The sequence below is a fragment of the Spinacia oleracea genome, chromosome 2, assembly GCF_020520425.1.
Source record: "Spinacia oleracea cultivar Varoflay chromosome 2, BTI_SOV_V1, whole genome shotgun sequence".
Taxonomy (NCBI): domain Eukaryota; kingdom Viridiplantae; phylum Streptophyta; class Magnoliopsida; order Caryophyllales; family Amaranthaceae; genus Spinacia; species Spinacia oleracea.
In genome coordinates this window covers 14,065,497-14,076,955 of record NC_079488.1, presented here as the reverse complement: position 1 = coordinate 14,076,955, position 11,459 = coordinate 14,065,497, and the positions used below count along the sequence as shown (strand labels likewise).

Genomic DNA, 11,459 nt, shown 5'->3' with positions numbered 1-11,459 from the left:
ACCCACCTTATCAAACAAACAATGTGTTCTTCTTACACTCAAAAATTAATAAAGTGAACATCTATGAGGCAATCTTCAACAAATCTCCCTTCTCACCGTCAATGTTTTTGTCCATTGCACCATTATTGGTAAACTCCAATACAACAACCATATCGTGATTCATGCAATTTGTATATAATGGAAAATAATTAGATTATTACTATTATTAGTAAATAATCTAATCATTATATACAAAATGCATGAATCACGATATGGTAATAGTATTGGAGTTTACCCTATAAATAGCTGATAATTGTGGTGCAGTGGACAAATTAAAGCAGTGATAGTGAGAAAGGGAGATTTAATTTGTTGAGATGGCAGAAATACGAAATTTGCCTACGTATGTTGCTCTTCAAGCAACACATGGTGTAGCTCCATTCAAATACATGGGAGTTATAGATGATGGAAGTGAATATCAAGATTATGTTGCCTACTCTACAAGTAAAGTAGTGAGCCAACAAGCCAAATTTGCAGTTGAATTTACTACAAATGGTAATGCTCACATAAGATCATGTTACAATAACAAATACTGGGTCAGGTATGTATACGTACACTTACTTCTCTGCCTACCTTTTTTTTCATCCATCTCATGTACTCCGTAGTACCTCATACTTCGTATACCAAGAAATACTTATGAGGCATTTTGAGGGAGGGTTCTCCTTATCACTTTCCCCCATTCTTAAATTGTCTAACCTACTAACTGTGTGGGGTCCCGACCCTCCAATGGGGAGCTGATCACAAAATATAAATATATATGAATATGTAGCCAACCAATGGAAAACTTTGTAGCTAAAAATTTGATGTGAGAAATTTAGCTACATCACCTTGTAGCTAATTATTAGAGTTGCTTTAAGTATATTTGTTGATGATAACATAATTATCCTAGATGATAGAATATCTTATGTAATAAAGTTGTAATATATTTTAACATATAATATTATATCTTTTCTCATCAATAAATTTTGTCACTATTGTTATAAGCACACATAACCTTAATTTATAAGTAATACAACACAACAGTTTAGCGAGCAAGGTATGACGGTTTGTTGGAGGAATTTGATAGTAAGCATAAGAAGTTTATAGGAAAAAAAATTATTCACATGCTCACATAGTCATAGTCGGATGGATAAACTAATCACGTTCCTAAAATTAAGACTATTAACCTGAAAGGATGAAGAAGGTTATATTATCTCCATTTTTTAATGTTCTTTACGCTTATTATTTACACGTACTCCAATGCACTATTAGCAACTTATATATCTAAATCCGCATGTGAAAAAATTATAAAAAGTTGGTATTTTAAAATTACATAACAGGACCAATCTAACCAGATCTTGCATGATAACGTTTTGATGTATATAATAGCGAGAATTTATTGTCGAAGTTTTCATATTTTAGACACATATTCCAATGCGTAAAGAACTTTCAGGAATGAAGGTAGTATGTTGTTTGGTACGGAGTATACCTTAGGAAATGAATTACTTGTAACAAATTGGGGATTGAGGAGGGTAACAATATCGTTACCATAAGGTTGGAAGAGGTAACAAATGGTGGTAATTGTTACCTTTAGTCCTTAGGAAATGGATTGTGTTACCGACTCTAACATACTCTAAATATGTACATGATCATCTAAGAATAAAAACATGCTCTAAATATGTGCATGATCCTCTAAGAATAAAAACATGCTCTAGGTATGTATGCACTTACTCTTCTACCTACCTTTTTTTTTCATCCATCTCATATACTCCGTAGTACATCATACTTCGTATACCAAGCTGGGGAAAAAGGATGGTGTTAGTTATTACCAATATTAGTTGTTAGGTATCCCTTAAGAAATGAATCACTTGTAATAAATTGGGAACTGAGTAGGGTAACAATATTTTTACCATAGGGTTGGAAATGAAAAAGGTTTTTTTTTTTTTTGGAATAATGTACTTGATTTTATGGTTGTATATACACTAATATTAATTAGGCAAATTTATCGAAAACTGCCTTATAAAATTGATTTTTTGTGAGAAACTACATTATAAAAAAATTTATAATATAAGATACTATCTTTAGTCAGATTATGCACATTGAATTATGGGATTGACTTTACTAGGTGTATCTAACGTGACATCTCACGGAAAATGGGTAATTAAATGACGCGTAAGATGCATATGGTAAAGTCAATTCCGAAATTTTGAGTCAACGTTCATAATTCGGGAAAATATAGTATCTTACAACATAATTTTTTTCACAAAATTATTTACAAGGGGTGTAAAATAAGTATTATATTGTACGCCGGAGTAAAATTTAACTAAAAATGTTTAAAAGTTACACTTATATATGTAAAAGTTTTCTATTTTTGCGATGATAAAATTTTTCATTTTAATAAAAACTATTTATTCAAATAATAATAATGTATAAAATTAATCACTTAACCCTTTAAAATGTTTTGCTATCGACTTTTTTTTTATAATATAAAAGTTAACTAAAACATACTAAAATCTATCCTGGTGTAAAATAAATTGCGTGCAAGACCTTTTGAATTTTTTTGTACAGTAGTCAAGTAGACTATTTTGTTTCAACAGGGTAGTTTTTTCCTGCAAAATTACGATTTTCATAAGGTAGTTTTTGACGAGTTTGCCTATTAATTACGGCAAGATTTTCATTTTCAATGAACGGATATTGCAGGTCATCGGCTACTGAAAACTGGATAGTCGCCAAAGCTACTGAACCCGTGGAAGATTTGACGGCATGGAACTGTACTTTATTCAAGACTGTAGTAAGTGGTGATGGTAATTCTGTTACATTTGTTCATGTTCAGCTGGGAAAAACAGTTGGGAGACGGGATAGTGCTCCAGATCGTAACATGTACTTGTGTTTGGAGCCTCTTGCTACCACTCCAGCCGTATCCAAAGTGGTGGATTACGGATCACTAGTTATACTTCCTAAATACCTGACATTTAAGGGAAACAATGGAAAATTCCTGGTTGATTCTGGTGGTATCCTCTGGCTTTTGAGTTTTGTCTGACGATATTGGAGACTCTAGCAATGTGTTTGAGGTCCTTACCAATAGTGATGGCCAAATTTATCTCCGGCTTTATGGTCAGGGACCAAACAATAAAAGCTTCTGGGGTTTTTTTCCAAGTTCTTCTACAACGCCTTTTCCTAAAGATATGATCGTTTGTTTTAGGACATACGAGTTTGAAGGAGACGACCCCACTGACAATGAAATGTTGTTTTCTGTATATAAGGTGGATAACAATTCTATTGCACTTGGTCACCTGTACAACAACAAGTTCTTGGAACAACAAGTGGTGTTCGAGTCAACTTATGGTCTAAGGTCTATAGGGTCGAGTATGATGGGAGAGGCAACACGACTGCAACTAGTTGAGCCTGTTTTTAGACGGGAAATCAATGTATTCGAATTCCATCTTGATAGATCAAGGATTTATGATCGAATTCCTCTCACATTGGCAGAAGGGGGAGCTAGTAATCCAACCAACTCAGAGCAAGAGTTTACAATACAATTTACCTACAATAAGACCAAAACTAATTCATGGAACAGCAGCTCATCATGGTATGTAAGTGGTAGCATTACAATTACCAGCAAAATTCCATTCATTGGTGAAACATCTATTGAAACTGGAGGAGGGTACTCTGAACAGTACGATTGGGGTGAAACTCTTTCTGAATCTGAGGAAGTGGCTGCCTCTTATACTGTCAAGGTTCCACCTATGACTAAGTCAACAGTTACTGCTGTAGCAATGCGAGGCACTTGTGATGTTCCTTTTTCTTACCTTCAGATTGATCACATGGCTAATGGTGATACTGTTAAGACTACCTTATCTGATGGTGTTTTTAAGGGTATGAATGCCTATCAGTTTGATTTCCTCGTCCGCAACCAACCCCTCTGAGAAGTGACAAGTGACAACTGACAACTGACAACTGACAAGTGACAACGGACTTGGATTGCTATGACAACATGCATCAGCTACCTACCTACACTTTCGATTTCCTTGATGTGATTTCAATAATAATGTGTTTCTTCCAGCATGTTTTTAAGATTTCTTATCAAATGTTTTCATATATGTCTTGTAATTTTTAATTTGTTTATTTCTTGGCTTGTATTTGTTGAGTCTTAATTATGTCACTTATGTATTGTGCAATTTGTTTTCTCATTGTATCATGTAATAACACCTATGCAACCATTTCATTGAAACTTGAGAGACCAACTTCAAAGACAACCCCAAAAGGCTAAAAGAGCTACTATGTACTTCCGTCCTAAATAATATTTCATCCGTTTCAAAATAGTTGCACCATTTTAACTTCACGTTTATCAGCGTATAACTTTAACCATCAACGCTTATCGTTATGTATTAATAAAATTATAAAAGTTGATATATTAACAATATACATTGAGACAAACGGACCCAATAACACTTTTTTTGCATAATAATATTTGTTTTTTTTTATCAGGAAAAAGCTGGGATTAAAGTAAGATAAGTGAATAGTAACAAAAGTTCATACAAGGAACCATCCACAATCAACAAATACGTTTTTCGTCTCAATAAGGCACAATACCACACAAGAACGTACAATATTGTGGTAAGTACAAGTGTAGACAAACAAGATAGAAAATTGCTCAAATATAATGCTACACTTAGCACTACTTTTTTATTTCAAACTACACTACTTTTTCATTGTGGTAAGTACAAGTGTAGGCAAATAAGGACTTTTTCATTTCAAACTACACTACTTTTTCTATTCTTTTTGTATATGCCTCATTTTTTTTAGAAAGACATACATTTTTTTTCTTCTTCTTTTTCTCAAACTTGAAATAAGTAAAAATACGAACAAGTAGTTACAACACAAACACTAATGAGTAATGACTAAACACAACTTTCTTGCGGTTCTAGAAGCCATCATACTTCCAAAACGAGCTTTGGCTTCTACTCTGTAAAGGATTAGGGTATCGAAGAAAAGCTATTGGACGTCTTGTATTTGAGAGTAGAGTTAGGTAGGATTCAACATAGTTAAGCAAAGGATAATTCAAGAAGAATGTGTGTTTATGCACAACGTAACATGATTACGAAAAAATGGCATCCATCCTAAATTAGATGATTTACACAAAGACAAGTGCATATAAAGAGAACTAAGACAAATTCAAGCGCCGTGAATATATCATGGAATGGGGAGATGATAATCTACTCACGATGATGCTTGAGATCTACTTTTGGGTGAGAGACTTGATTGGAAAAGTTAGTCTAACATAGGAAGAAAACATTTTTTTTTTCCAAAAAGCTATGCTTGAGGCGGGATTTTCCGAAATTACACACACACAAGTGCAAGAAATCAAGCATGATTCCAATGTCGTACAAGTCATTTTATAGCATGAGACAAAGATTCAAACACGATCCTTATATACTGAACTTTAGGAAATATCTAAGGAGTCGTAAGAGAAACTAATATACACAATGATTCAACTAATGCACATAAAGGTTAACACCTAGTATGATAAAACTATGCATTGTAATTACGAAAATAAGTGTAGAATATGAAAGCAATAAACCTATATGAAAAGAAATCTAGCAAATAAAGAAAATAAAACCTATTTCTAGCAAAGAAATTATCAAAGAAAGAAGACATATTTGTCAAAACTACCTTATAAATTTGTGTTTTCACGAGAAACTACCTTCTAAAAAAATATACTTCCTCCGTTCCGGAAATATCGCACCATTTGTATTTTACACTATTCACACTACGACTTTGGTAATTTTTTGTGATTTGTACGTAATGAAATTTTGGTCTTGTGGGGTCATGTTAGATTCGTATCGATAAATATTTTCTAAATATTAATTTTTTATAATTTTTATTTGCACACGATTTGAGATATTAAGAGTCAAAGTAATGGTTAAAAGAGTAAAAGTCAACCATGGTGCGATATTTTCGGAACGGAGGAAGTATGTTTTAAGATACTACCTTTGGTCAGATTATGCACATTTATTCAAAATTTTGGGATCGACTTTACTAGGTACATCTTACGTGACATCAGACGGCAAAACGGTAATTAAATGGCACGTGAGATGTATATAATATTATAGTAGTCAAACCCGCAATTTTAAGTCAATATTCATAATTCGAGAGAAAGAAATATCGTACAACACTAATTTTTTGTAAGGTACTTAATTACAAGCTAGATTTTTTTTATAAAATACTTTTTAACAAAATTGCCAAGAACCAAAATAAAAACTGATGTGGCCTAAAAGAACGCCACTTGGCTGTACCATTAAAGCCCAGAAAGAAGGCCCAAAGGCCCATCAACAGGCAAATCTCAAACCCGCATGCACACGCAGGGCCAAGACCCATCAGTGGGTCATTGGACCCACTTGCTCAGGAGGAGCCCCATTCCGCTATTTCCCAAAAAGAAAGGCTCAAACGCTTAAGAAGCCCACCAGGTCTAAATCAAGCCCCCAGAACTTAGCAGGACACGTGTCCTGATCTTGCATAGCATCCAATCATGCAGGACCAGTTCCCAAGAAACCCTAGCACTATAAATAGTGCAGATCCCTAGGTAAAAGGGGCAATCAATTCACTCCCACCAACCTAAAACTATCTTTGCTCTGCCTTCTCTCTACAAATTACTTATCTCTCTAGCTTATACTTACTTAAGTATCGGAGGGAATATTCCTACGGGAATATTCTTGTTTTGCAGGTTGCCAGAAGTTCGTGCCAGGTCATACTTGATACCTCCGAGGAACGCGTGCCACGTCATCACCGTAAAAGATCCCACAACATTTGGCGTCGTCTGTGGGGAGGTACAGTGTCATGGCAGAACTACACTCTGACAGAGAGTACACTGGTGAAGGAGAAGAGAGACGGCACATAGAAGAAGCCAATCAAATCGCAAATGCAGGAAACACACCGCGACGGGTGCAGGAGGTTGAGGTGGTTGTAGAAGAAGAACCAATGACCGAGGCGTCTCCGCCAGGCGGCCATCTAAGTCCCAGCGTCCGAGTAACGCGTGCCACGTCAGCACCGTAAAAGATCTCACAACAAAAACTACTTAAAACACCCTCAAGATAAGCTGAGCACATTGTCCTGATGTGATCTAGTCGGGTGGTAGAGAATGTACATCAAAGCCATGGCAAGCGGGTTGCAGCCTCCGACTAGACGATCCTAACACTTGATCCTATTGAATTAATTATATCCATTAATTAATCTGAACCAAGTATTATATTAAATGCATCTTGGATGAACTACATATATATATCCTTCAGAATTATATAAAGATTTGTCTAAGGAAATGTTTTTGATAAAGGATCTAGGAAAGACACAATACATAATGGGCATCAAGATCTAAAGGGATAGATCTAAGAGGATGATTTGACTAATTCAAAGCACTTATATCAATAAGGTGTTGACATGATTCAATATGGTTGACTACAAAAGAGGTCACCTGGCCACGTCTTATAGAGTGGATTTTAGCAAGATCGACGTACTGGGGGTCCTAAAACACATGATGAGCGAAAGAGTAAGAGTAAGATACCATATGGTTTATTTATTGGTTTAATCATGTATGTTCTGATCGATTTAAACACATCCTAATGTTTCGTACGCACTCAATGATACGAGAATATACCATTCAAGCCCAAAAGAGACACATTGGACTGTTACCAAGTATATCCTTAGACCACAGTCTAGTTTTTCCTTTTGCCTCAACGGGGAAGAAGAAAGTGGAAAAGCGCTAAGCAAAATACTATTATAGATTCTACAACTGAAGTGAAGTACATAGTTGCATATGAAGCAACAAAGGAAGTCATTTGGGTCGAAAGTCCGTTGAAAAACTTGGTGTCGTCCCCTCCATTATAGGATAAATAACACATTATTGTGATAATAACAGATAAACAGAGCTATTATTCATGCTAAAGAGCCGAGGTACCAGAGCTAGGGCTGTCAATCAGGTCGGGTTGGGTCAGGTTCGTGTTCGGGTCAACTATAAACGGGTTGAAACCCCCTGACCTGAACCTGATCTGTTTTACTAAACAGGTTGAAACCTCAAACTTGGACCTGATCTGTGATAATTCAGGTTGACCCGTGTAATACCCCGTATTTATGAACATATTTTTATTAATAATAATTAGCTTTATCGGCTTTTAAAGCATCTTAATTTGAACTTTTAAAATTTCTTTTTATAAAACGAGTGAAGTATATTTCGTTTATATTTATTCTTTCGGTTATTTAAATTGGTATTAAAATGTTTTGATTATAAATTACATTTAATTTCCTTAAATTTATCGATGTAATAAATTATGATTTTAAAGCGAATTTAACATTCTATAAGCGGAAATTATATTATTTATTGATTTTAAAGTTATTACGATTTAAGTTTGATTAATTTCTAAAACTTTATTAATTTATAAAATTACGATTTTAAAACCGTAATGCTTTTATATAGGCAACTTATTTTCTAAAAACGTATCGAGTTATTTATTAAACTATTTTCTAAAATATATTCATTGGGTCAACCGTTTCAACATTACATAGTCAAGCCCAAACCAATAAGCCATTCAAGCCCATCAAAATGCCATCCTAAATCTGAATTTTTAAACCCAAAAGAAAAAGGAAAATAAAAATCAACACCAACATCATCAACATCACGCATCATTCTTCACCATCATCACTAATCACCATGTTCATCATCATACATCCATGGAAGCTTCTTGCAAGTTGCAAATTTACTACTTAGCTTCTTCTACGTGTAAATCTCTAAATCAAACACCATCATCAAGCTCTCTCCACCATATGATGCACCACCCAAATCACCCAATCAAAATTGATTCTCAATCTGAATAATCACTCAAATTCATCTATAAATAGTGCAAGGATTCAACTAAATTCAATTCACAAATCAATTGCTAACTCATCTTCAAATTTCAGCAAGTTTCAATTCAAGAAAAATCAATTTCAAACCTCCCTGCTTCTCGTTTTGCTCCCGCCGACCACCGCCGCGGCTCTGCCGCTGCGTCAGCCACCACCACCCTGCTTCTTCGACCTTCTCCTGCTCCTCCCTCATGCTCGCCGTCCTACCTCCACCACCGTCGCCCTCCTCCTCTCCTCTTCCTCTCGCGACTCCCTCCTATCTCTTTCCTCTTCGTTGCGCTCCCTGCAGCGTCACCACCAGCAGAACCCGCGGCCACCCTCCTCGCCTTTTGCATCACCGGCGCTTCCCTAGCCCGACCGGCGAACCAACCCCGCGCAGCTCCTCCCTTCTCTTCTTCCTCTGACCAATTTTGGTCTTTTATTATTTTATGAACTATCAGTAAATTAAATACCCAAGTTGATCTTTCCTTGACCCATTAAGAGTAAGTTGGCCCATTTTCATTTTCTAAAGCCTTATTTATTTTTGCTATTCTATTTTTATTTTCGTTTTCGTTTCTATTTAGATTCTAACGTTTTAATTATTTTGCTGTGTTTTTAAGTTACTATAATTATTTAATAAAGTCGTTGTTATCGAAATATAAATTCTAACGATGATATTATTATTATTATTATTATTATTATTATTATTATTATTATTATTATTATTATTATCAAGAATATAACGTTTATTAATTTATAACTTTGAAAACTAAGAATATAAAAGTACTTCTATTAATTATTTTATAATTCATGAATTAACGTTTTTCGAAAAGTTAAAAAGATAATTTTATTTTATAAGTCGTTTTTATTAATTCAATCGAGTTACTAATATTAATTATTTAATAATAACAAGAAGCGGTCCTTGGAGCTCAAGAAGAACGGTCAATCGAAAGTAAGGAAAACGAGTGCTAATTGAGGTTTGAGGTAACATCTATTGCTAACACCCACAATCCCCTTCGCAAATGCGTTTATGGAAATGATTTATGAATTTGAGAAATGCTTTATAAATTACAACTATGTTTATGCTATAATTCTTGATTGGATTGTGGGATGCTCTTTTGATTTCAATAATGAATTTATTAAAGTATGAATAATTTCAATGAGCTTTACGAAGCATGATTTATGATTATGAAATGATATTCTTTCAACGCATGAATAAGAAACGAAACATGATAATGAAAAGCGAAAGACAAGGTTCTGGCAGTATTTGATCTGTTCTGTTCTGATTCTGATTATGGTCGTGCACGTACCCTCGTACCCCGCTACCCCATGATGGGTAACGTCTGTTTCTGTCTGATTATGATGGTACGATCTGGTGGGAGACGTCCTACATTCTGTTCATACTTGCCAGTAACCATGAATGAATGTTTTTAATAATATAATGGAAAACTATTATATTTTATCTTATTTGTTTATCTTGAATTGCAAAAGATTTTATGAAATGATTTGCAAAAAGGTTTTACAATATTCTACTCTCCTTCTGTTTGCAAATAAAATGAATCGAAATGAATTTACGTTGTTAGGGTAGTTGTTACTGGGCCTCGGCTCATGATATTGCTTTTGGTTTTAGGTACCGAAGAGGACAACGGGATGGATTAGTGGTGAGGACGTATCAGTTAAAGCAAGGTTACTCAGTTTAATAAGTGAGCTTCACTAGTTAATTATGTACTAAAACTCTAGCTTTAAATTCTAAGGATTATTATGGTTTGTATTATGACAATTTAGTTAATATCACGAGTCTTTTGTTACATTAATCTTAGTTTAGATTAATATTGAATTATGCGCCTTGTATCTCTCAATAGAGAGGTACGGCATGTGACGCACCGACTAAACTAGGATTCCGCTGCTAATTATGGATTAATTAACTTAATAAAATTGATTAGAAGTCGGGGCGTTACAACCCGGACCTGATCTGTTTAACCCGAAGTTATTTTTTAATTATTATTTTGGGTTGAACCTGATCTGAATTAGTTTTTAATTATTATTTCGGATTGACATGAACCGTTTGATTATTTAACTGAAATTGGGTAACATAACTAGCAAACGAATGAAAGACGAACATGTAAAATCAGATTACCACAGGAAAATATCAAAAGGGAAAAATTAAAGTTCACAGCAAAATTTTCAAAAAATGTTAAAGATTACAATTGAGTCTGGTGTCCAACAGTTTAGTGATGAACAATGAGAACTAGAAAAAAAATGAAACAAGTTGCATTTTTGCCTTTTCGGATATTTGAGAAAATCCTTGTTTTATGTTCCTGCTTTCTGACTTTCTATCAGTTTACTGAGTGTACTCAAATCAGATATCTATGCTTGAGACCGACACGGTTACAGTTTCGTTGATTAACAATTTAACACTTATCAAGTTATCAGTTTAAGTTACTTTAATTTGATTGTGTAACCAATTGCTCATTACCAGGCCACGCCACTCCACTACCAGTCAACCAGTTACAAACGCGTTCGTTTTTTTCGCATATCTGATATGTGTGGAAAAACACATATCAACTAAAAGA

At 34.5% G+C, this 11,459-nt stretch overlaps 2 protein-coding genes and 1 long non-coding RNA gene across 4 annotated transcripts; all 3 read left to right on the top strand.

Moving 5' to 3' along the window:
* The first annotated feature begins 259 nt into the window (after positions 1-259).
* LOC110774957 (uncharacterized) lies at positions 260-3,055 on the top strand. Its single transcript, XM_021979557.2, has 2 exons — positions 260-577; positions 2,716-3,055. Exons 1-2 carry the CDS (start codon positions 354-356, stop codon positions 3,053-3,055), a joined length of 564 nt encoding a protein of 187 aa, XP_021835249.2. The 5' UTR covers positions 260-353.
* A 145-nt stretch (positions 3,056-3,200) lies between these two features.
* Positions 3,201-3,941, top strand: LOC110774959 (uncharacterized). Its single transcript, XM_021979559.1, has one exon. It carries the CDS (start codon positions 3,201-3,203, stop codon positions 3,939-3,941), a length of 741 nt encoding a protein of 246 aa, XP_021835251.1.
* Positions 3,942-8,549: 4,608 nt separating this feature from the next.
* On the top strand, positions 8,550-10,694 carry LOC110774958 (uncharacterized). 2 transcript variants are annotated; one of them, XR_008927496.1, is made up of 3 exons: positions 8,550-9,389; positions 9,803-9,870; positions 10,517-10,694. It is a non-coding gene; the product is annotated as an uncharacterized lncRNA (long non-coding RNA). The 2 variants fall into 2 exon arrangements; XR_002529623.2 differs by having other exon boundaries at positions 9,800-9,870.
* Positions 10,695-11,459: the final 765 nt, after the last annotated feature.